Source organism: Pezoporus occidentalis, unplaced genomic scaffold, assembly GCF_034315485.1.
Source record: "Pezoporus occidentalis ecotype Australia unplaced genomic scaffold, CSIRO_AGI_Poc_V1 ctg159, whole genome shotgun sequence".
NCBI lineage: Eukaryota > Metazoa > Chordata > Aves > Psittaciformes > Psittacidae > Pezoporus > Pezoporus occidentalis.
The window spans coordinates 1,650,736-1,675,040 of NW_026913415.1; the positions used below are offsets into that span (position 1 = coordinate 1,650,736).

Genomic DNA, 24,305 nt, shown 5'->3' on the forward strand with positions numbered 1-24,305 from the left:
GGGAGTGGGGGCAGGATGGGAGCCAGGAAAGCTGGAGGGGCCGAGGGAATTACACAACGAAATCAATGCCTGCTCTGACCTCAGCCTATTGATTTAGGCGACTGATGGACGCGTGGGTCCCTGGGTTGCACATCAGCGGGTGTGAGCTTTAATGGCAATTAATACCATTAGTAGGAACGAGAGGAAGAAGGATTTGGGCACGGCAGCCCTTAGCTCTACAAGCAAACAACAGTTGCTCCCTGTGCACGGCACATATGGCTTTCACAGGGTGTTAAATCCGGCTTTTCCCCCGCCGCACCAGGCCGATGGGGACAGACGGGAGAAGCGCCTCGCTCCTTGTGCCCGCTGCCGGCCACGGGCGCAGGGGGACGCCGGGCTCGGGGCGCGGGGGTCGGGCGGAGCTCACGGCATCCCCCGGGGCTGGGGCCGGGGGGGCGGCGGCGGCGGCTCCGCCTCTGCCTGGCGGGGGGCGGCGGGGCCGGGGCCGGGGCGGTGCTGCCGCCCCGCACACACCGGAGCTGTCCGCGGCACGGTGCTGCAGAGCCCGCCCGGCCCCGGCCCCGGCCCCGGCCCCGCCATGGGGACACGCTGAGCACCGGAGCGGGGACCCGGCAGAGAGGGAGCTCGGCGCCGCTGCACCCCGGCTCCTCAATCACCCCGTGCCCCGCATCCCAGGAACTCGGCTCTGCTCCATCCCGGCTCCGCAGTAACGCCGGGAGCTCACCCCCGCAGCATCCCGGGTAACCCCGTGCTCCGGCATCCCTTGAACTCAGCTCCGCTGCGCCCCGCCTCCTCAATCACCCCGTACTCCAGCATCCCAGGAGCTCGGCGCCGCTGCACCCCGGCTCCCCGCTAATCCGGTGCTCCGGGAACTCACTTCCACAGCATCCCGGCTCCCGGGTATCCCCGTGCTCCGGCGCTCCGGGACTCGGCTCCGCTGAGCCTGGCTCCTCAATAACCCCGTACTCCTGATCCCCGGGAATCCGCACCACATCTCCCCGGCTTTCCGGTAACTCCCGCTACCCCAGCACCGAGTACACCTCGGCTCCTCCTGACTGTGCATCCCCACCCTGACCCCTGCACCCCATCTCCCCGTTGACCCCGGGTCTCCCAGCACCCCATCTCCCCGGCACCCCTGCTCCCCCCGGGACCGCGACCATGGCGTTCATGGTGAAGAGCATGGTGGGGGGGCAGCTGAAGAACCTGACGGGCGGCCTGGGCGGCGAGGAGAAGAGCGAGGGCGAGAAGTCCCCGGCCGAGGCGCAGGGAATGACCCGGGAGGAGTATGAGGAATATCAGCGGCAGCTGGTGGAGGAGAAGTAAGTGAGCCCTGCGGCGGGCACCGGGGTGTGGGGTGCCCCCTCTGCAGCCCCACGCATTGGAGCCTGGGGGGGGGGGGACGGACAGCGCTGGGGACAGCAGGGCTATGAGGGACTCTAATGAACCCCCTAATCCCTTAATCCGCTTCCTCGCCCGGGAGATGGGATTGTTTCCTCCTTTCGGGATGCACTGGGAGGGGAGGAAGTGGTGGGGAAATGGGGCTTTGCGGAGGGGATGGGGGGTACCCGGGCTGTGGGGGGGGGGATGTTCAGACCCCGGTAACTGCCCCCTGTGGTTCACAGGATGGAAAGAGATGCCCAGTTTGCCCAGCGCAAGGCGGAGAGAGCCACGGTCAGGTCCCACTTCCGAGACAAGTACAGGCTCCCCAAGGTACTGCCCTGCTGGGCATTGGGGGGGGGGCACCCCAGAGCAGCCACCGGGGGGCTCTGTGCATGGGGAAGAGGCACCACAGCTCTTGGCTGGGGGGGGCTCCGAACTACAAAGCCCAAATGCAAACCAGTTTCCCCCCAAAGCACCCTCCCATGTGAACCCTGGCCCCTTCCAGTCACCCCTGAGCACCGCAACCCGCACAGAGGGACCCCCAGCACCCCCTCAGCCGTGCTTCATCCCCATTTTCCTCTCTTTTGCTCCCTAAACCCAGCTGGATGAGGGGAAGCAGCCGTCACCCCGGGCTCTCAGCCCTGTAGCTGGGAGCGGAGCTGGAATTACACCTTCCCGGCTGGATTAGCCCTCTCCTCTGCCCGGATTATTTGGGAAACACTTCCTACCTAAAGCCCTGTTTTGGAGTTTCCATTCTGGTGATGAACGATTCACCAGGAACAATCCAATCAAGGCAGAATTCAGCTATTCTTGGACCTGCTACAAGCTCTTCTCCCCCCAAACCCCCCATTCATTCAGCAGGAGCCTCAGTGGTGAATACTCTAAATTGGAGCCAGGCTAATATTAGTTGGGAAAGGTCTGCCCAGCCAAGTGGCATTGTTCAGACTATTTGTTAGTGCTCAGCACCCCCTGCTCCAAACACCCCTTGTATTGCCATGGAATAAACAGCTGGAAAAGGAATCTTTCCCCTGCCAAAAGCGAGAAAAGGCAGAACGGGACCGAGATTCCCTTTGCTCTCTGGGGGAAAGCGGGATTAGCTCAGCTCTGGCCCCCGATCCTTATCCTTTCCATGCTGGAGATGTCCCTTCTCATCTTCTGACAAGTTTCTTTTGCTCATCACTGATGCTGCTTGGCAGCCCGGCTGCCTCTTGCCGTGCCTTCCTGTGGCTCTGTAGCCCTGCTCTCCGTGGGCACAGCCGTTGAGTGTACGTGGAACTTAACCGGGTGCTAAACATCCCCAGCACCAGTTTACACCAATGCTTGCACCCTGGGGTCCCTTGGTGTGCGCCCAGGCTCTGCTCACCCGCATCCCCTCGGGGTCAGCATCCTACCCACAGCACGAGCGCGGCTGGCACCCCGCAGGGACCATCCCACATGGACCTGAGTGCAGGGAGACAGCTCAAAGCCCACGCTCTGGAGCACTGTGAGCCCTTCACGTGCCCTCAGCGCCTGCAGAGCCCCCCCGTGCCACCCCCTGACCTCCGCCTTGCCCATTGCAGAACGAAACGGATGACAACCAGATCCAGCTGGTGGGAGGTGACGTGGAGCTGCCCAAGGAGCTGGCCAAGATGATCGAGCAGGACAACGAGGAGGAGGAGGAGAAGAACTCGGTTATCGGCCAGCTCAGCAACATCCAGAACCTGGACCTCGACTCCTTGAAGGACAAAGCCTCGGCCACGCTCGAGGACCTGAAGCAGTCGGCTGAGAAGTGCTCCATGATGTGAGGTGGCAGCAGCCCCGCTCCCCGCCGGCAGGATGGGAAGGGAGGGGGGCAGCCGAGCGGTGCCGCCTGCAGCGGGGACCCCACTGATGCTGCCCCCCTCGTCCCGCAGAGCCGGGTCCTCCTCCTGCCTCAACCCCTGCCCCAGGTGTCCCTGGTGTGTGGCTGTTGTCCTGTTCTCCGATCCGAGGTTAGAGCCGAGAGGCAGCATGTTCCCCTGTGCCCCATCCCACCCCTGTGCCCGGCAGCGGGTGTCCCTAGGGAGAGTGGGGAAGGAAAGCCCGGAGTGACCTTGGGGTGTCATTGAAGCACATCAGCATGGGAAGGCAAAGGCTTTCCCGCAGAGCGGTGCCCAGGCGCCGGGTTCCTGCCTCCTGGAATGATGGGGAGGCTCCGGTTTGCTCTGCATGGTGGGAGATGCGAGTTAACCTTCCATATGGGCAAGAGACACCAAGCACTGCCCTTGAGGGCCCCTCCGCAAGGAGTCAGCTGGGAAGGACCTGCTATATGATCCCAGTCAGCCCAGCGGGAAGGGGGTGTTGAGGACCGGAGGGATGGAGCCTGAATTGATGCCAGAGAGGAATAAACCCCGCTCCCCGGTGCCCATGGGAGCCCACACCAGCCCTTCCCCGGGGTGGGAGCCGCTCGTGTCCTTGTTCCTTCCAGGAGAACAAAGTGGAAAGGGAATCTCTCCTCCTCCTCCTCCTCCCCTGTCGTGCTGTACTTGTGCGCTGTGCTCATCGAGTGTCTCTCCACCTCCTCTGCTGTCCCCGTGCCATGGTACAGTTGTAACCGGTGGAATAAATACCAGGAGATGTCTATGCACTTCTGCCCGTCCTTGAGCAGTGCTCGCCTCGGGTGCAGAGAGATCAAGGGCATCCCCTTTGCAGAGCAGGGGGAGCGGGGCTGGCGGCTCAAAGGGGAGACCTCCAGCAGCATCATCCAGCAGGGAGCAGCTCGCTGGGCTCTGGGTGGGTGCTTTGCAATGGTTTGCACCAAAGGGATGCTACAAGAGGTTTCTTGTCAGCAGATGGGTTTAAAAGCCAACAATACCCCCAAATCCCACAGATTTGGGGCTATTTGAGTAAAAAGCCTTCAGCTCATGCACGGCCTCAGCCTCAAGGGGTGTCCATGGCACTGCTCCGAGCAAGGACACAGCTTTGCCCAATACACGTCCAAGCCGGAGCAGCTCCAGCCTGGCTGCATCCCGGCAGGGGAGGTGGGCGCCTGCAGCAGCCTCCCTGGGAAACACTTGGCACCGGCTGGGAATGTCTTGCTCCACATCCCAGAGGCGGGGATGGATTAACCGTGATTTGCTTTGGCAGGGGAGTTGGGTCAGGCAGGAGAACACAGGGAGGCTGCGGGAAGCTGGGGATGGTGGTTACTTGTTCTTACTGCAGTCAAGGATGCTGGATCAGGCCATGTGGGGCTGAGCAAAGCTCCCTGGTACAGCCAGGAGATTGCTTCCTGCCCACAGATCCCTGGTACTGCCATGCTGGGGCCTGAAACCCTCCAAAACCAGAGGTTTCCACAGAATCCCAGCCTGGTTTGGGTTGAAGGGACCTTAAAGCTCATCCAGTTCGAACCCCTGCCACGGGCAGGGACACCTTCCAGTAGAGCCGCTTGCTCCAAGCCCCTGTGTCCAGCCTGGCCTCGAACACTGCCAGGGATGGGGCAGTCACCTCTCAGAGGACATCAGGCACTGCTTTGGCTGCCAGGATGGACAGAGGCAGCCCAGGAAGGGTGCTCTACCCATGGGGACTCACATCATCACAGCCCCACAGGGGCCCACCACCGCCTTGAGGACATCTGCTCCAACCCAGCCCCACACAGAGAAAAGAAGGGGGGAATATGGGCAGCAGCAGCTTTAGCTCCAGAAAGGGATCATACCTGATGAGGATGAGCCCAAGCTCATCTAATCCCCCCCCAGGAAAGCGATAGCAGGACCAAGCCGAGCCCTCCGGCATGGCTTGGCTTTTAAACCCCAGGCTGACGGCGAGGCCCTGATCAATAAAACACCCCTCTGGAGCAGCGGGAGGGATGCGGGAGGGATGCGGGAGGGATGCGGGATGCAGCCCTTGGGTCCAGGTGAGCAGCGCAGCCCGCGGCTGGTGCATGTGCCCCCCTTCCCGCTCCCAGCCCACGTGCTGCCACGCAAAGGCCGCGTGAAGCTGCCCGGGTTTATTTTAGGAGGCTCCATGACCCCCAGGCATGTGAAAGCAAAGCAGCAGTGCAGCCCTCGCTCCTCCCCATTCCTGGCGGGAGCTCCGGGGATGCTCCGAGCCCGGTGCTGTGCCAGGGAGGACAGTTTGGGATGGGGGGGGAGCAGCGCCTCCTGCCCAGCGCGACGCGCATCCTGTCTGCTGTCATTCCCTGCAGCCGAGCATCCCGGCTGCCTGCACGCCATACGACTGCTCCGGGCATCAACACGCAGCCTGGAAAACTCAAAGCAAAGAATGAGTGTGGATTAAAGCAGGAAAGATCCAGATTTTCCTTTGCTACGCTATAAACCTCTCTAGAATTCCCTCACCTATGAGGCCAGGTTTGGTGTGATTCCTCAAGCTGGATGCTAGAGGATCACTGTGGACAGAGCTCCTGCTTTCCAGCACCAGCTGTGGAACAGGCCCTCATCCTACAGAGCAGGATCAGGCCTCTTTTCCACTGGTGAGCAAGTGCTTTCCCCAAATGAGCAGTCATTAAGCACTGAACCAAACAAACCAGCACGGCATGATGCGGGATCTCCACTGAACCCTTTCCCATCCCGCTGCAGCGTCACGGCGCTGCTGCTCCAGGTACCAGGGTTAATCGGGATCCATCCACCCAACACAAAGCCGGGGCATCCCCCCCCCCCCCCCAAGCTCCGGCACCCCCGGAGCCTCTTCCTGCTTCCAGAGCTCCGGATTCATCCGTGTCTTCGGCAGAGCGGAAAGGCAGATGCGATTATCCGCCCCGGCTGCGGTGCCGCCGTCCCCAGCGGCTCTGCGCTCGCCACAGGCCGGGGAGGGCAGGGGCTTTGGAAGCGCTTTAAAGCCTCAGGGAATAATCTGTGCTCACAATAATAACAATAATAAAGACGTGGAAATGCCTTCCCCCAGCTGCCCGGCACGGAGCAGATGGATAAGGACTAAAGGCTGGGGATGGAGGGAGGAAGAAGCCACGTTATGGGGTAGCATCTGGGGTGAAGGCAGCCTCAGGAGGAGCTTTGCTGGGATCCTGGCTCAGACCAGCCCTGGGACACCCCAAAGTGACCCCGATCCGTCCCCACACCCCCCTGTCCCTCACCCGCCACAACTACCGAGTGGAGAAAACGTGATTTTACGTAACCTTTCGTGTTGTTCTGCTCCGTGTTTGACAGAACCCAAAGGATCTGAAGTGAAAACAAGGTCAAGGCTGGCTTTGGCTGCCTCATGTCCCCAGGGAGGACGGGAGCTGGGAGGAGAGGAGGGAAGGGGATGCCCCAGCTCCGCTCTTGGCCAGAGGCACAGAGACGAGGGGTCTGGCTCCAGGCACCCCGGGCTGGGTCATGGTCTTGGAGCTCCCTTTGGGGTTAAAGCACAAACCTGAGACAGGAGGAGATGGAGAAACCCAAACCAAGTGTTTATTTGAGACAATAAATTACGTTCCCTTTGCAGTGCAGCAGACAGGGAGGAGGGCCCCTGCTCTGCAGGACAAGGCGACCTCAGCACCCAAAGTGATTCAGCAGGACTTGGGGGTGGTCTGGGGACATAAGTGGGCTGCTGGGGTTGTGAGAGCCCCAAGAGCTCTCACCCTGCCCACTGAGCACTGACCCCTCACGGCACAGATGAAAGCGCAGTCGGTACCCACCAGCCCCCAGCACAGGTTGAGGAGCAGCAGGAGGGAGGGCCGGCCGGGCCATGGAGGCCGGAGGCGCGGTGATGGGCGCAGAGAGGTAGTTGCTGGGTGAGAAAGGCACAGCGTGCCGAGCCCTGCTGCCTGCCCCACCAGTGGGGCTGTGCGGTGCTCAGGGCCACCCCAGGAGGATGCGGGAGGTGGAAGAAGAGACAGGAGCCGCATGGGCAGGATGTGGGGTTATCCTGCCGGAGGCGGTGCCAGGATAACAACACCCACCCGTGGCAGCCAGCAGAAGGAATTAGGGTGGAATAACGGCACACCAGGGCTGGAGGGGATCCCGCCTGTCGGGAAGGGAAGCAGGCACATGGCCCTGCGGACCCACCCGAGCAGGGGAGCTCCCCAAGGCGGTCACCCCAGTGCAGGCAGGATGAAAGCCTCGTCACCCCCTCCATCCTCCCTGGGTGAGCAGCATCCCGGCGGCCGGCTCCGGGCATCACTGCAAGGTACAGGCTGTGCGGGGGACAGGGGACACTCATTGGGCTGCACAAGCCATTGTCTCCCAGCGCCCATGCATGCATAAAGGTGTGCGGGGTCGGGATCACCCGTGGGCAGGAATATCCCCATGTAGGGGCATTCCCCACCACAGGACCGCAGGCTCCGATGGGATGGGGATGGACACTCACTGCTCCGCACGGGCTCTGCCAGCGCTTCCTTGCCCATGGATTGTGCCTCCCGCATCTGTCAGGGGAGAGGAGAGGCTTCCAGCCTGAACCCCCTCCAGCACGCTCCAGAGCCCCCCACAAGCAGCAATACCTTCATCTGCTCCTTCAGGTACTCGGCTCGAGACATCAGGGTCTGGATCTGGCACAGGAAGAGAGGGAAGCGTCTGCACGAGTCTCTTCACAGCCACCCCAAGGGGACACGGGGCCGTGCCCAGGCTGTTCCTCACCTCTGCATGCAGCAGCTCCCGGCGCCTCCCCGCAGGCTCCGCTGCAGAAGGAAGAGGGATGCAGCATCAGCCCAGTGCCCGGCACAGGACCGGCCCCTGCAGCACCCACCATGGCCACAACTCACCAGCCAGCAGCAGCAGCAGCTCCCCCAGGCTCTGCTGGTACAGCTCCAGGGTGTCAGCATCGTCCTTGCCCTCCTCCTCCTGCCAGACAGCCCTTGCCAGGCACCAGGGGATGCAGCAGCTTCCACCCCACACAGGGCTGCTCCTGCCCCTTCCACTCGAGGGCACCCCAAGCCCACCCCTCACCTTAGCGATGGCAGCAGAAGCCATCTCCAGCGCAGTGCAGAGCCGGGGCTTGTCCTTGGCCATCTCTGCAAGGGGGAGCACCCTTCAGCCCCAAACCCCACTGGGTGCCCCCCTCCTGCTCCCACACCCTCAAACCCCCGGTACCTCTAAGGAGCTCTCTGGCCGGGTTCTCTCTCTGCAGGAGGGTCTTGCTGCTGGAGGTGACCAATGCCTTCAGCTCCTCTGCTCGGGAGATGTACTGCCCCACCTGCCCACAGCATGTGAGGGGAGCCCGGCATGGGGACAGCCTCTGGGTGGGATGCTGTCCCCACATCACAAGGGATTCTTATCTCACCTTGGCCCGGATGGCTTCCTTCCGGCGAGCATCACTTTCATCTGGTGGGGAAGAGCGACTGAACGTCAGGGTGGTTGGGGTGCAAACCAGCAACCCCTGGGGTGCTGTGCCCCCCCCAAACACACCCAGGACCCCCTCAGGGGGGACTCACAGTGCAGAGCAGGCACAAAGTACTCCAGGGCTTTACAGTAGAGGGACAGGGCAGCAGAGGCATCTCCCTCCTGATCCTTCTTCACTGCTTCCACCACCAGGTCGGTCTGGGGGAGATGAGGGGGGATTCAGGGCTTGGTCCCCCACATCCCCAGGGACCAGCACCCCCGCAGCACCCCGCTCACCGCCTTGCAGAGGCTCTCGGGGCCGGGGACATGGTCCATATCCACAAAGGGGTGCGCAAAGAAGCGCTCGAAGGAGATGCGCTTCAAAGGGTCCCTTTCCAAGAGCTGTCCCAAGAGATCCCGGCATTCCGGGGAGAGCAGGGGCCGGCTGGGCAGCTGGGGAGGGAATGGGGCTGAGAGCACAGGCCCTGCGATGGGTGAGACGCCCCAGCTCCGTCCCACCCCATGTTACCTCCACAGCCCGATCGCTGCGGATCTTCTCCTCCAGCTCAGCGAAGGAGCGGGAGGCGAAGGGCGGCCTCCCAAAGAGTGCTTCTATGGGGGGAAAAGGGAGAGATGTGGGGATGGAGAGGGGGAAACCAGCCCCACACCGAGCCCTGGGAGGGTGGGGGGGGAATAAGAGCAAACACCCACCGTAAAGGATGACCCCCACCGACCACAGGTCTACCCGGGCGTCGTACTGCTGCCGGCACACCATCTCGGGGGCCATGTAGAGCGGGGAGCCGCGCAGGACGTGCTTCTCATCCCATGGGGACATGTACTGGGCAAACCCAAAGTCTGCAGCGGGAGAGGGTCAGGAGAGCTTTGGGGAGGGGGGGGGAGCAGGGAGAAAGAATCCCCCCACCACCACCACCTCTGGACCCCTCCATGGGGCTGCCCTGACCTGCCAGCTTCAGCTGCGGGTGCTCCGGGGCGCTCAGGAGGATGTTCTGCGGCTTCAGGTCCAGGTGGGAGATGTTGTGGTCGTGCAGGAACTTGAGGGCGCAGGCTGGGGGGGGCAGAGGGGGGGTGTGACAGTGGGGATGGGGGGGGGGCACCACCGCATCCCTGACCCCCCCATTCCCCAACCCCAGCCCCCGGGCAGGGAGCCCTTACCCAGCTGCTGCAGGAACACGCGCGCCACCTTCTCCGGGAGGATCCTGCGCATCCGGATGAAGCGGGAGAGGTCCCCCCCCGCGCAGAACTCCATGATCAGGTAGATGTGGTCGCTGTCCCACTGCGAGGCAAGGGGAAAACCGGCTCACACCGGCGTGCCCTGCCTGCGGCACCCCAGAGCCATGGGTACCCCCGGCCCCACCTGGAAGTCCTTGAGCTCCACGATGTGCGGGTGCCGGATGGTCTTGAGGATCTCGATCTCGGTCAGCAGGTTCTCCACCGAGGCCCGGTTGAGGCTCCTCTTGCTCACGCACTTGATGGCCACCACCTCACGCGTGTCCCTCTGCCAACGGGAGCACCCCCCCGCTCACGGCCACCCTTGCGGGCCGGGGTCTACACTCCAAGGGGGTGGTAACGGGGGGGGACACGGGACAGGCCCCCATAGAGGGGCTATGGGGCTGACACCCACGTGGAGGGCTGCGAAACGGGGCTCGCAGGGCACAGCGGGCCCGGCCCGGCCCTACCTTCCTGTAGGCCTTGTAGACGGTGGCGTACGTGCCGGTGCCGAGCCGCTCGGTGAGGATGAACCCGTCCAGGCGCGGCGGGGCCCAACCGGACCCCGCCATGCCCCAACCGGACCCGGTGCCCGGCCCCCGGTGCCGCTTCCGCCTTCCGGTGCTGGCCACGCCCCCTTGCCCATAGCCACGCCCCCGAGGCTGCCCGCACTCAGGGCTGGCGCTGGCCACGCCCCTTTGGTGGTAGCCCCGCCCCTTTGGTGGTGACCACGCCCCTTTGGTGGTGGCCACGCCCCCCCCCCCGCAGGCCGCAGCAGGGATTGCAGGTGCGCACATGGGCATTTTATTATTAACCTTTATTCTGGACATGAAAAGATGAGGAACAAAACCCGACAATAACGATACGGGAGGAGGGAGGGAAGTGCCGGTGCCCGGGTGAGGAGGGCACCGGGCACACGCTTAGGGAAGGGGGGGGGGGGGGGAGAAAATGCAACTTTCCCCCCTAAACAGGAAGGGACAGACACGGCACAAAGTCAAACCTGTGTTAAAACCCTCGCTCCGGGGATGGAGAGCCACAACGGGCGCCTTATCCCCACCCAAAGGGATGTCCCGTTCGGGACACGGCCTTGGGAGCTCAGGGCACATCAAACCCGCTCGTTCCCAGCTGGAAAATAACCCCCAAATAATACTAAACCACGTCAAAGCCGTTCGTTCCCAGCTGAAAACTCACACGTGGGAGGAGGAAGCAGGGAGGGGCTGTCCCGGGAGAAAATTCCATGCACTCTTCCGCCTGGCAGGCTCTCAGGGTTGGGGGGAGACCGGCGGCGCAGGCACCGGGGGTGTCCGAGCTCCCAGACAACAGAGCTGGCCCGGCAAGAAGTCCCTGTTGCCCTCCCTCCCCTCGTTTAAGGCCGCAGTGAAGACGCAGCCCCAGCCCTGCTGCTCCCTTCTCTCCCCCTGCGTTGCCCGGGGTGCAGGAGCGCCTGCAGGATCCTGGTGGAAGTACAGAGGGGATCTGCCACAGCGGGGAAAGCAGGAGGATGCTTCCCCTCCTGTCTAACCCCTCCCTGCTCCCAGGTTTTCCTTTGTGCCGTGGTTCCCTGCCTGTCAGGCAGCCGAGTAGGGAAGAGGCCGAAATACAGCATCGTTTAAGTGTAGTAAACCAAAAGGACAGTTTCTGCTCTCCAAATTAACGACATAAACTACATGCACGTTACACCACCACCCCCTAAACAGCAGATAACCAAGTTCTCCATAGCAAAGACCAAGAGAAGAGAGAATAACACAAAAGTCCTGCTTCCCCTCACCTCCCTGCTACACACAGGGCCAGGGGAGGAAGAGACACAAGCACATGGTAGGTCCTGGGTAGAGAAATATATTTGCTTCAGAGAATGTCTCCCCTATCTCCCCGCACCCTAAAACAAGACAGGGAAAACCGATCACCCTCAAACGCAGGCTGGTTGCAGCTAAAACCCAGGCCTCCTCCCCCCTGGAGTCGGCGTCACAACGTGGTACCCCCAAAAAGTGCATGTTTCCCAAACAGAAGTGGAGGTTGGGGTGAGGAGGGCAGCGGGAGCCAAGGGAAGGGCTAGTTTCCTTGGAACGCGCTGTGTGCTGCTGAGGAGGCTGCCCCAGCAGCGGCCGTCTGGAAGCTCCTGTTGGTGAGGATGCCCTGGGAGAACTCTTCCTGCGCCCTTTGGAAGCTGGCTCCCGTGCGTCGGTACAGGGAGTGCACCTGGGAACAGGGGCAGAGGGGGAAAACAACCACAGATGAGCATGAATCGTGGGTTTGCGGTGCACATCGTGCGCTCATGCAGCTGGAGAGGATGGGCTGGAGCCACTGCATGCATCCCACCCGGGAGGGGAGGCTGCACATTGCAGGAGACCCTCGTTTTCTTGTAAAATAGGGAGTTTTGAGCAAAATAGTGGGTGTCAGAGCAAAACTTCCTGCACTCCGCTGGCAAGGACACTGAACCCACGCTTACAGACACTTGCAGAGCAGGGTGCATCAGGTGTTTCCTTCAAGACAGGGAGAAAAGGAGCAGGAAGCAATGGCAACAGGACCAGTTCAGCCTGTCCTCGCCTCCCCCAGAGCCACGTTGCTGCTGTTAACTGGGGAAACACAACCCTCACGTGGTTGATCACAAGGAGGGCTTGTGCTTAGGAACCCCCAGGAAGGCACTTGTGTGGTTGCCACCAGGCTTTGGGAAGCCCCAGAACACTGTGGCAGCAGTGACTGTAACCCCTGGATATGTGAACAAAGCAATGGCCTCTGCTCAGCCAGCTCTGGCCACACTCAAGCTAAAGGGAGGCACAAGAAATCTAAGGTCCATGTGAGATGAGGATGACATCTGAGACCTTGCACAGTTAATGGTGTGCCTTGCTGAAGCATCTGTGCTCTCATCCCTTCCCCAAAGGCTGCTGTCCCGCCTGCAAGTGTTCAAGACATTTGGCATCAAAGCAGGAAGCACAAGCACAAATACATTGATTAAAGCTCTTGGCCTGACCACCCCGATTACACCTACAGCCTGGAGAAGGTTCTGAGCAGCTCCAGTGCCTAAAGGGGCTGCAGGAAACCCGGAGAGGGGCTTGGGACAAGGGCCTGTAGGGCCAGGCCAAGGGGAATGGCTTGAACCTGCCAGAGGGGAGACTGAGATGAGCTCTTAGGCAGAAGCTCTTCCCTGTGAGGGTGCTAAGGCGCTGGCACAGGGTGCCCAGAGAAGCTGTGGCTGCCCCATCCCTGGCAGCCTGAGCTGTGCACCTGCAATTGAGATGAGAACTCGCCCTGCCCCTGAGCCACTCACCTGCTTGAGGAGGAAGAGGGAGAGAGCCGCGCAGAGAGTGAAGAATCCTGCCACCACCATCATGATGATGGCCACGGCCAGGTTCCCGTGCAGCTCCGACAGCGCCGCGATCCACCCACTGCGGGACAGGAGAGCAGCGTGAGCACAGAGAGCACCACTCACAGCACCCACAGCTACACAAAAGCCTTTTGTTACAGCAAGGTGCAAACCCAAACACAACAGCTGTGGAAATGGACCCAGAGTTCATCCAGCATCATTTTATATGGAGGATGTGGAGCTGCTGGAGCGAGGCCAGAGGAGGACATGGAGATGCTGCGAGGGCTGGAGCAGCTCTGCTCTGGAGCCAGGCTGAGAGAGCTGGGCTGGGGCAGCCTGGACAAGAGAAGGCTCCTGAAGGGGAGACCTGAGAGCAGCTCCAGTGCCTGAAGGGGCTGCAGGAATCCTGGAGAGGGGCTTGGGACAAGGGATGTAGGGACAGGACAAGGGGAATGGCTTTAACCTGCCCGAGGGGAGACTGAGATGAGCTCTTAGGCAGAAGCTCTTCCCTGGGAGGGTGCTGAGGCGCTGGCACAGGGTGCCCAGAGAAGCTGTGGCTGCCCCATTCCTGGCAGTGTTCAAGGCCAGGTTGGACACAGGGGCTTGGAGCAAGCTGCTCTAGTGGAAGGCGTCCCTGCCTGTGGCAGGGGTTGGAACTGGATGAGCTTGAAGGTCCCTTCCAACCCAAACCAGTCTGGGATTCTAGGATTTTGGGGACAGTTTCCATTATCACTTCTTGGAAGCAATCCACCTCCACACAAGAGAACCATTCTCACTCCACCTGTGTTCCAGCCCTGGCCCCTGCTGCACCCCCTTAACCTGCAAAATCAGGACCCTTGGTGCTGCTGTAAATCAAATCACCTCCATAAGCACCTTGTCAAAATTCAGCCAAGGCTTGTGAAGATAAGGTGGGACACCTAAATTGGAAGATCTGGAGCCCAGACCTACATATCCCCATGACAGCTCTGCATGGCCAGGGACTTAAGTGTTAGGAGGGGGAGGCAGAGGAAGAGGAAGGAAGGGATGAAGTTAGAGCTACAGATAGGAGGAAACTGGCACTTGTGGAAGGGGCAGGGGGGATGCTTGGAGTTATCAGTGCCTGGCTGTGGGCAAAAATACCCTCCTGGGTGCTGGAGAAAGGAATCTTTCCAACTGCTAAACCAAGCAAGCCGTGTGCCACCAGGAGAGGGGGAAATCAAGTGAGCCAAAGCGTCCCATGAGCCGTGCTCACCACTCCAGCCTCGTCACAGGGAGAGGCACACCACGAACTGCAGCCAAAAATAAATGCGCTGCCTGGCTGCGGAAGAGGCAGCAGCAGGCTCGAGGCACGCTCTGCGAGTCACACTGAAAGGGGAGAGCTCCCTCCCCGTCCCCACCGCTACGGCAGCACCAGGAGCAGGGGAGGGAGCACGAGGACAGCTTTGCCCACGAGCTCTTCTGCAGGCAGCGGGCCAAAATAGGCAGAGATTCACTGTGATCACGTCCTGAAGGCTGCCCCTCGGGAGAGGGGCCCCTGCCTGCTGACCTTTGCTGTGTTCAGTGAGGCTGCAAGCTGAGCAGCAAGGCGAAAAGAGAGGCTGTGCTCTAACTGCAGGGGCACTGCACAAGCTCAGCTGCAGCCTTCTGTACAGTGCCATCAAGAAAGGGTGAGGGCAAAACGCTCTCTGGGTGTTGCTTGAAGCACAACCCATCATCAACACAAGAGAAATCCAGGACCATCATCAGTGATTTAGTGTCACCATTTAGTGCCATAGGTTAGTGGTGGCCTTGGCAGTGCTGGGGTAAAGGTTGGACTTGATGAGCTTAAAGGTCTTTTCCAACCTGGTTGATTCCATGATTCTATGATCAGGCTATATGGAGTGAAGCTGTCCCCAGATCCTGGACGAGGGATGCCTCACCCCCACACTACAGCCTATATTGATGAAGGCTCCACTTTAACACAAGGCAGACGTGGTCAGCACTAGAGGCTCAGCATCAAGAAGCCATAAGTATTAGATGTGTTAAGCGAGGGGGAAGGCAGCAGCAACCGACAAGCTTTGTGCCTTTGCTGGGACTAGGATGGGAAGAGCCCAGCTGGGATCTGCCGGGGCGAGAGTGGAAAACCATGGGAGAAGGAACAGGCAGCTGTCAGAAACGGACCGCACAGCTCTGCCAGTCACAGCCCTGGTGAGAAGCAGCACCCAGGCAGGGCTGTCAGGCAGTGAGTGTATAGCCTAGCTTACCTGTCTCCCCAGCCTGGAATGCCGACAGCCTGGATGACGTAGATTGCTATTTGGCAGAAGAAGACGAAAAAGAAGACGAAGAAGCTGAAGGAGCTGTCAGACCTGCGGGAGAGACGGAGCAGGAGTGAGACCCAGCGACACGAGGCCTGCACAGACCCCCTTTGCCATGAGGGGGGTAAACAGCTTCAGCAAACTCCTTTATAGACCCTTCTGGCATGTTTAGGAACAAGTGGGTTTGATCTATTTAATGATGCAAAGAGCTGGAAGAATCCTGCAGGCAACACATGATGGGAGCAGATAAACCCAAAGTTCCTCCCACTAAAAGCTATCTCCCTGTTCCAGAAGAAAAGAGAACTTGCCTGAAAGCCTTGTAAATCGGTCGGTACCAACAGAGAAAGGCACAAGGGGTGAATATAATAAACCACAGGATGGAGAGACCGAAGTCTACTCCTCTGTCCGTCTGTACTGTGAACCACGCCAGGCAAGCGAGCAGGTTGAGAAGCAGAGTTATCGAATGCACTGTTCAGGATGGGAAAGAGAGAGAAAAAACCTATCAGGAAGTTCCTGGAAAACTCTGAAGCATCCCAAATCCCTCATGGAACACATGGAGCTCTGCAAAACATGAGAAAGCTTCGGGCCCTCTCATTTATAGAATCATGGAATGGTTTGGGTTGGAAGGGGCCTTAAAGCTCATCCAGCTCCAACCCTTTGCCATGGGCAGGGACACCTTCCACTAGAGCAGCTTGCTCCAACCCCCTGTGTCCAGCCTGGCCTTGAACACTGCCAGGGATGGGGCAGCCACAGCTTCTCTGGGCACCCTGTGCCAGCGCCTCAGCACCCTCACAGGGAAGAGCTTCTGCCTTATATCTAACCTGAACTTCCCCTTTTTCAGTTTGAACCCATCACCCCTTGTCCTATCGCTACAGTCCCTGATGAAGAGTCCCCTGCCTCCCTTGAAAGGGAACAGCTTAAACTGAGCCTCATCTGATCCTGCTGCTTCCAACCACATCTTAAATCTTTATCAGGGCACCAGAAGTCACAAATAAGGTTAAGACCATTGTGGACTCAATCTCTGACCTGTGCTGTCCTTCCTAAACAAGGGAGACATTATCTTACCCTGCAGACAACACGTGCAGAACTGACTGGAGGGCAAAGCTCAGCATTAGACACAGAACCTCCTTAGGAAGAAGCTTTTTTGCAGCTCAAGCTAGTACTTACACATCCACAAGTAATAGAGCATCTTGCATATCCGCTGGTAGTCAGCAGGGATGTCTGCAGAAAAATCCTGGTAAAAGCACGGCTTGATGGGACACTTCTTGGGAAGAGGTGGCCAGTTGTTCTGCCTCGCTGCAGGAAGGAGAAAGGAGCAGTTCTTCACTTGCTTTCAGCCATTTAAAACCAAGATTAGGGGAGATACAGCTGTGCTGTGGTTCCGAGAGCCTCAAAAGTGTTGGAAGAGCTTAACGTGGCCAAATGCAGGTGCTGAGACCATGCTGGAAGGCAGAGACCCACCAGAGCTGGTCTCCAGCCCCTCATCTCTGAGCTCAGTTCCCATCTGGGATGCTATGGGACGACAGGTACAATGCCAGGAGGATTGTCCCAGCTGTGAAGGACTCAAGGAAAGCCACGCAGACAGGCTGAGCCATCATCAAACCCTGGCAAGCCAAGCAGCCCGGGCTCCCCCGGCATCCCGCTGGATGGGGTGTTGCAGGAAGCTGTACTCACGATCAATGCTGGCTGCGTGACTCTGCAATTCCCTTTCCTTCTTCTCCAGCTCAGCTGCCTTCCTCTCTAATTCTGCCTGCTGCTGGAGGAGCCCAGCCTGTGCTGCTGCCGCCACGGCCTACAGCAGGGGGAGAGGAAGGTTAAGCCATTCCCTAGCTGAGGCAGCAGGAACACCACCAGCAAACACACCAGATGCCAAGCTGGAACGGAACAAAGGCGATCCAATAGCAAGGACTGAGGACGAGTTGGAAGCTGAACACCCACTGCTGATCTGAAATGTCCTGAGGCTTTCTGCCTTAGCTGGAGGCTGAAATCAAGCTCAATGCAGAGCTCCATCCAGATGTTCCTCTTATCCCATGGGAAAAGAGGGCTGGAAGAGCCCTAAGGAAGCTATGCAGTCTGTCACCCATCCTCTAAGCCCTTCACTTTCAGCAAAGCTATTCACTTCCCACAGCTTCTCCTCCTTCCCAGCTCATTGCTCCTCGCAACAGAGCAGCGAGCAGGACTCTGGCGTTTACCACAACAATCTCTTCCCGGGTAGGAGAGGAGGTCTAAAGGAAAGGCAGGAGCTGTCTACAGCACCTTTCAGCATCCCTTCTCCCTGTCTGTTACTCTAAGAACTGACCCCTTCTCCCAGCAGCCTTCTCTGCATCTGGGATGAGGTGGTCCTGGCAGTCAGGTACTCGTCAGCCGGTCTAAGCAGTGGCTCCAAAGAGCTGGACTGCATTTACATGCCTGGAATTGAGCACGTCTGACCAAAACTAAGGAACCAGAGCTAAAAGCATCAGCAGGACACATTCCTGTGTCAGCAGAGGGAAGCCAGAGCAAACAGGCTACAAGGCAAAGCAAGCTCCGACATCAGAGGCACAGGGGAAAAGGCATAAAAAGAACCGTGCGTATTCCCTATAGAGATCCACTTCACCAGATGGGCACAAACGTGAGTTTAAGAGATCATAGACTCAGACTGGTTTGGGTTGGAAGGGACCTTAGAGGTCACCCAGCTCCAACCCCTGCCACGGGCAGGGACACCTTCCACTGGAGCAGCTTGCTCCAAGCCCCTGGGTCCAACCTGGCCTTGAACACTGCCAGGGATGGGGCAGCCACAGCTTCTCTGGGCACCCTGTGCCAGCGCCTCAGCACCCTCATAGGGAAGAGCTTCTGCCTAAGAGCTCATCTCAGTCTCCCCTCTGGCAGGTTCAAGCCATTCCCCTTGGCCTGTCACTGCAGTCCCTGATGAAGAGAATGATGAAGAGATGACCTGTAGCTTCCCAACCCCTGGGAATTCTGTTCTGCTCCTATTCCCATGTGCCCCAGAGCCCCAGGTCTGCTCCCTCCCCTGCCCAGCCCATGCTGCTGTACCTGCGGAGTGGGCTCCACGGACGTCTGCAGAACCGCAGGCTGCGAGTGGCCCGAGGGCTGCGTGGCCGGTGTTGTCCGGGCTGCATTGGTCTGGGGATAAATCACAGGCAACAAAGAGAACCCATTACAGAGTGCTTCATTTGGCAAAGTATACTTTAGCTGTGGCATTACCAAAGCACAGAGCAACTCTGCTCTTCCAAAGCTTGTTAGCTCCTTAATGCACTGGGCGAGCAGCATCTGAGGGTTACAGCTATTAGGCAAAGACAAAGCAAAAAGGGAATGTGCTCAACTGTTTCAACTTCAAATCTCACTTCACCCTGCTGTTCTGTTCTCCTCTCACCTCACACACAGCAGCAGCCAGGAGATAAGCATGAAGTTCTTGCAGAGACCCATCACTGGTATCACTGCAGCAGCTCAGCTCCCAACCCCAAGACCCAATAAATATTGATGCCTCCTGCCACACAGCATCTTCCCCTTCACACTTCATGTAGCTCCACTGTGAGCCAGCAGCCAGTAGGAGAAGCTGTTCCGTGCGAGTGGAGAGCTCCAGCTGGGAACCTGTTAGTGCTCCAGTGCAGGAGCAGCTGCTCACAGCTCGCCATGCACGCAACGAGCTGCACAGTCCATGGGGAAATCTGCTGGGAATACCTCACTGTTTTGAAGCTGTGCCTATCAAGGAACCTTACATACCACCATAACCACCACCAAGGCACCCAAGTGCAGAGACACATGGCACGTACCAGCTGGGAGCTCTCAGAAAAGGGGTTGAATTCATCCAAGCCACTTTGGCTGGTGTTTGTGAGCTGGGTCACTGAGGGGTCCTGCCAGGAGAGAAAGCAAAGAGAAATCAGCGCTGAGCAAAGCTCATCATTAGCTTAGACATTACCCATTATCCATGCTGCCAGGCTGGCATCCCCTTGTTAGCTGGGAACCAGAGGGGGCTGGCAAGGGACTGAACTAACCCAGGAGGTGACTGTCAGCAAGGATGTGCAGGCAGGAACCACCTCCTGTCCAGCCAAGGGGTACTAGTGAAGAGCTCCAACACGCTGGTGGCACAGAAGCCCTTGCTGCAGATGACCACCACTTACCCACAGTGAGTTATCCCTCATTTCCAAGGCCTTGGAGTGGGAACTGGATTCATTCACCCACAGTCACAACATTGCTGATACCTCCTAAACCTCCCTGGCACCACAGAGCGAGTGAGGAGCCACCAAGCAGAGCAGAGCCTCCCAAAACGAGTATCCAGGTACAGTGGGCCTGGCTGCCACCCAGAGCACTTGGAGCAGCGAAGGTGCCAATGGCTGCTCCAAAATGGTTAAAACACCCAGGGAAATGGACCCAGCGGTGGGACACCCATTACTTTGGGGGGGGGGGGGAGGAGGAGGGTGGTGTTTAATGGTGCTACATAAGAGCTGTGTTCATGGCATCTCCCGCTCACCTCTGTCAAACAACCTGATGGTTTAAAATAGGTTCTCTGCTCCTCTGCTGGAAGAGCACCATTCATCCCTCACCTGCACTGCACTGAGCTGATTTCACTTTCTCTTCTGTACACACTCCTTTCCATACAGAGATCCCTCCTTGATAGCCAGGGTTTGACCTCTGCGGTGCTTCTCTCCCCAGTTATTAGAGAAACGAGGTACAAGGGGAATGCTCCTGCAAGCACAGCCTGGCTACCCCATAGCTGGTATGGGGAAAACATCAACACGTGGCTTTTTCTCCCTCCCTCAGCACCCCATGTCTTGAGATCAGTGATTTTATACTTAATGGGGTGAGCAGCAGCTGAGGCTGTGACAAGGGAAGGGGGTGCTGCCCGAGCCCATGTGCTGCAGAGAAGCCTTTGGGCTTGTGTGAGCCCTGCCAGAGCCATCCCCTGAGGTCCCAGCAGAGCCTTCAGATGCCTGAGGAGCAGTTAATGAGTAACTTCCCCTCTCCTCCATAGCAAGCACTCCCTCTGCAACAGGTCGCACTAGTTTCTGAATCACCCTGTGCTGAGGGATGCCAGACCAGGAGCCTTCGGATGCTGCTCTGTGAGGTTCGAGTCCCCAGCCAGGCAGGGCTGTGAGAAGCACCACAGAGGATGTAAGGACTCAAGACACAGGGTTTAGTTCACTGCTCGCTCCTCTGGAGGCTTTCACCTCGGGCTGCAGACACAAGGGCTGGCAACACGAGGTTACAAGTCAGTTAATCCACAATAGCTACTGCATGGTGGCACAGACACCCTTTAATCCAGCCTGGATGAGGTCCCAGCCTGACTAGAGTCCAGCAGATGACTGCACTAGGATGAGAAACTCAATTAATGGAATGGGAGTGGGAAACCAACCATCCAAAGAGCTTGGAAATAAGGAGGAACACTTGGAATGGCAATGCAAGACGTGCTTTTCTTCCCTTTGCTCATGTCCATTCAAAAGAAAGCTCCTAAGGTAACTGGAGGCTCACCAGCACAGCACTGCTGTTGGAAAGGGCAGGGAGAGCAGCACCACTGTCCCACTGCTTCCAGCTGCACAGCAGCTTGACTGCAAAGGGAGAATATCTCTCGTCTTGGTGCATGGCTTAAAAATCACTTACTTCAGCAGTGTGGCCAAGGCAGCTCAGCTCAGCTTCCTATTGTGCAAGTGTGCCTATAATGGCTATACAAAGAGCAGGGAACGTGCAACAAAGCTGAAGTGTGCTTGCCCCCATGTCCCTGTGCTCTGGAGCGGGCAGGAAGGAAACCAGCAGCTGGGAGATGGGGTGGTATAAAGGCACCCGCTTCCGCACGCCAGGACCGCACAGCTGAGGGCTGGGTAACGCAGGGGAGATGAACGAGAAGTTGCCCCAAACTCCACATTCTGCAGTTCCTTTCTGCCAGCTGCAGGGCAAAAGGAAGCTGACCTGATCCTTTATGCTTGAAACATGGAAAGAGGGATCTAATTCAACCTCTGAATTAACTACCTGAAGCCACGCTACATGGGGCTGTCACTCCTTGGAGGAAGCATTGGAGCATAGGAGAGTGCTGTAGGTACCTTTCCTTTGGAAGGGTTTAGTTGTTAGCACCCCTAGTTCAACTCGAGCAGAAGAAAGATGCTCCTCTAGGTGAGATCAGGGCAAGAGAACTCAAACGACAATCACTAGGAACTCATCATGTTGTCTAAACCCACAGTGACAGCCCCAAACATCACTAGTCCTGCAGCCAGCCACCAGCATGGGGCCTCAGAGCGCTGCCACTGCCCGGAAGAAGCATTAAGAGACACCTCAAGGGGTTTATTATGGAGCTCTCTAAAGAGGATGGAAGCTTTCAGCCCTGTTGGAAGCTTGTAACAAAGTTCTGGAGGTAGCCGCCACTCGCAGCAGCACTGACACTGAATGAACAAAGGCAGTTATCATCTCTTAGAGGTTAAGAGTAACAGAGAGAAGATCCAGAGATACTTCTCACAGGACCAAACCAGCTTATTTGACACCAAGCTTATTGACCATCACCAACAAAGGCCCCTTAGAAGGCAAAGATTCCCAGTTGTGTCAGGCTCTGTAGGGGATTTGTTGGGATAATGTTGTATGAAACACTAGCTTGGGATCCACAAGGAGAAAAGAGAACTCTGCTGCTCTGCCTCACGGATGGTCCTCAGCGTGACAAGGCTGGGAGCATGAAGACACACCCAGGCCTTCAGCAAGCTCTGGAGCACGGGGAAGGGGATGGCAGCACCTGCCAGTTCATGAGCTGGAGGGAAGAGACATGATCCAGAGAGATCTGGACAGGCTGGAGAGGTGGGACCATGGAGTTCAACAAGGCCAAGGGGAAGGTCATGCCACTGGGGCAGAGCAATCCCAGCACAGAGCCTGGGGGAGACTGGAGGGAGCAGCCTGTAAAGGACTTGGGGGTGTTGCGTAAGGAGCAGCTCCCCATGACCTGACTTCAGTGTGCACTTGAGCCCAGAACCCCCCCCGTGTGCTGGGCTGCACCCCCAGAGTGTGAGCAGCAGCTCAGGGAGGGGATCCTGCCCCTCTGCTGCGCTCTGGGGAGACCCCCCCTGCAGCCCTGATCCAGCTCTGGGGCAGCAGCACAAGAGGGACGTGGAGCTGTTGGAGCGAGGCCAGAGGAGGCCATGGAGATGCTGCGAGGGCTGGAGCAGCTCTGCTCTGGAGCCAGGCTGAGAGAGCTGGGCTGGGGCAGCCTGGACAAGAGAAGGCTCCTGAAGGGGAGACCTGAGAGCAGCTCCAGTGCCTGAAGGGGCTGCAGGAAACCTGGAGAGGGGCTTGGGACAAGGGATGTAGGGACAGGCCAAGGGGAATGGCTTGAACCTGCCAGAGGGGAGACTGAGATGAGCTCTTAGGCAGAAGCTCTTCCCTGTGAGGGTGCTGAGGCACTGGCACAGGGTGCCCAGAGAAGCTGTGGCTGCCCCATCCCTGGCAGTGTTCAAGGCCAGGTTGGACACAGGGGCTTGGAGCAAGCTGCTCTAGTGGAAGGCGTCCCTGCCTGTGGCAGGGGTTGGAGCTGGATGAGCTTTAAGGGCCCTTCAGCCCAAACCAGGCTGGGATTCTGTGACCAGGGAACGTCTTTCATTAAGGGACAACGATGAACACAACCTCCCATTCCCGAAAGGAGGATGTGAAACCTGCTACAAAGCCCATCCACAGAGAGCCATCAGACAACCACAGGGACGTCCACGGCGCTGCTTTCACTTGTCCTCATTAGAAACCAGGAGTTACCTGTTGCAATCACGTTCCCTGCTGGAGATTACGTCCAACCTCTGTTTGAACAGTGAGTAAAGCTCGAGCCCGGCCCTGCCTGCTTAGACACCACAACAGCTTTCACATTCACTTCCTCAGTGCCAAAGCCATAAATCCCTACACAAAAGCCACCCCACAGAAGGAATATTACAGGAACAGGGCCATCCGAAGGCTGTGCTAAAGCGAAGGAGAGGGAAAGGACTTTGTTTTCCCTCCTGCTCCCACTTGGATCCCTCAAACCCCTCAGCCTCATCACCAAACACTTCCTTTGCTCAGGAAATCGTCCCTTTTCTCCATTCCCACCCAGCTCCCTGCCGGAGAGCCAGCAGGTTAAACCCATGGAGGGCAATCCCGGGAAAGCAGCCCGAGGATTCCCAGCAGAAATCCCACCCTTTGCCCCCCGCCCCTATTTTCGCGGCTGGAGGACACGTTTTGCATCACGGGCCCGGTTCTAAGGGTTAGGGCTGAACCCCCAAAGCCCGGGGAGGTCGGGGGCAGCCTCCTCCAGCGGGGAGAACGGGAGGAAAACGGGAGGAAAACGGGAGGAAAACGGGAGGAAAACGGGAGGAAACGTTGTCCCCGAGCCAGAGGCGGGCAGAGCCCGGTGACACCGCTCCCGGTGCGCCGGGGGGGGGGGCGCGGCGCAACACAGCGGCCCCAGAGGGTCCCGGTACCGGCCTCTGCACACCCACCCCCCTAGTCCCGCCCCCGAGCCCTGATTGGCTGTAGCGGGGAGAAGCGGCGCTGCTATTGGCCAGAGACGCCTCACTCAGTGCCACGTCCCGGTGGTGGTTGGTGGCGCCGGACAGGGGAGCGGCGCGCAGGGAGGGGAGGGAGGCCCGGGCCGGGGCCGGTGCCGGTGCCGCCGCACGCACCTGGAAGGGGTTGATGTCCACCGGGTCGGCGAACGGGTTCGTGTCGAAGCCCGACATGAGCGCGGTCCCGCTGCCCCGCTCCCGCCGCCGCCGCCTCTGCTGCTGCTACACAGCCACTTCCGGGTCAGCCGGGGCGCGTGCGCCGCGCCGTCACGTGACCCGCCCGCCCCGCCTACTCCGGCGGGCGAGCGGCTCCGTGGAGCGAGGCTTCGTGACGTCACAGCGGCGGCCACCACCTATAGCGCGGGAAAAAGGGGGGGGGGTTAACCCTATAGGTGCTGCCGCGCTC

At 59.0% G+C, this 24,305-nt stretch overlaps 3 protein-coding genes across 3 annotated transcripts; 1 reads left to right on the forward strand and 2 right to left on the reverse strand.

Moving 5' to 3' along the window:
- Positions 1–1,050: 1,050 nt before the first annotated feature.
- CPLX3 (complexin 3) lies at positions 1,051–3,547 on the forward strand. The gene is made up of 3 exons (XM_062612216.1): positions 1,051–1,319; positions 1,623–1,710; positions 2,940–3,547. The coding sequence occupies exons 1-3, from the start codon at positions 1,159–1,161 to the stop codon at positions 3,162–3,164; spliced, it is 474 nt and encodes a 157-aa protein (XP_062468200.1). The 5' UTR covers positions 1,051–1,158; the 3' UTR covers positions 3,165–3,547.
- A 3,189-nt stretch (positions 3,548–6,736) lies between these two features.
- Positions 6,737–10,460, reverse strand: ULK3 (unc-51 like kinase 3). Its single transcript, XM_062612190.1, has 16 exons — positions 10,301–10,460; positions 9,979–10,119; positions 9,777–9,897; positions 9,565–9,669; positions 9,315–9,458; positions 9,133–9,215; positions 8,901–9,056; positions 8,717–8,822; positions 8,566–8,606; positions 8,376–8,478; positions 8,232–8,296; positions 8,048–8,126; positions 7,923–7,963; positions 7,787–7,834; positions 7,657–7,711; positions 6,737–7,483 (listed from the first exon to the last, which is right to left on the reverse strand). Exons 1-16 carry the CDS (start codon positions 10,400–10,402, stop codon positions 7,467–7,469), a joined length of 1,407 nt encoding a protein of 468 aa, XP_062468174.1. The 5' UTR covers positions 10,403–10,460; the 3' UTR covers positions 6,737–7,466.
- Positions 10,461–11,650: 1,190 nt separating this feature from the next.
- On the reverse strand, positions 11,651–24,160 carry SCAMP2 (secretory carrier membrane protein 2). The gene is made up of 9 exons (XM_062612204.1): positions 24,017–24,160; positions 19,178–19,258; positions 18,438–18,527; positions 17,079–17,196; positions 16,572–16,700; positions 15,713–15,872; positions 15,354–15,455; positions 13,096–13,213; positions 11,651–12,026 (listed from the first exon to the last, which is right to left on the reverse strand). Exons 1-9 carry the CDS (start codon positions 24,071–24,073, stop codon positions 11,880–11,882), a joined length of 1,002 nt encoding a protein of 333 aa, XP_062468188.1. The 5' UTR covers positions 24,074–24,160; the 3' UTR covers positions 11,651–11,879.
- Between the last annotated feature and the right edge of the window lie 145 nt (positions 24,161–24,305).

Bases quoted from the DNA above. Each gene is read 5' to 3' on its own strand.
- ULK3 (XM_062612190.1), bottom strand. From the start codon at position 10,402: ATGGCGGGGTCCGGTTGGGCCCCGCCGCGCCTGGACGGGTTCATCCTC. The intron at 9,670-9,776 runs GTAAGGGCTCCC...TGCCCCCCCCAG, and splicing joins CGTGTTCCTGCAGCAGCTGG to CCTGCGCCCTCAAGTTCCTG. The intron at 9,459-9,564 runs GTCAGGGCAGCC...CTCCCGCTGCAG, and splicing joins CCCGCAGCTGAAGCTGGCAG to ACTTTGGGTTTGCCCAGTAC.
- SCAMP2 (XM_062612204.1), bottom strand. From the start codon at position 24,073: ATGTCGGGCTTCGACACGAACCCGTTCGCCGACCCGGTGGACATCAAC. The intron at 18,528-19,177 runs GTACGTGCCATG...ATTTATCCCCAG, and splicing joins TTTCTGAGAGCTCCCAGCTG to ACCAATGCAGCCCGGACAAC. The intron at 13,214-15,353 runs GTAAGCTAGGCT...CCTGTCCCGCAG, and splicing joins ATTCCAGGCTGGGGAGACAG to TGGGTGGATCGCGGCGCTGT.
- CPLX3 (XM_062612216.1), top strand. From the start codon at position 1,159: ATGGCGTTCATGGTGAAGAGCATGGTGGGGGGGCAGCTGAAGAACCTG. The intron at 1,320-1,622 runs GTAAGTGAGCCC...TGTGGTTCACAG, and splicing joins CGGCAGCTGGTGGAGGAGAA to GATGGAAAGAGATGCCCAGT. The intron at 1,711-2,939 runs GTACTGCCCTGC...TGCCCATTGCAG, and splicing joins ACAAGTACAGGCTCCCCAAG to AACGAAACGGATGACAACCA.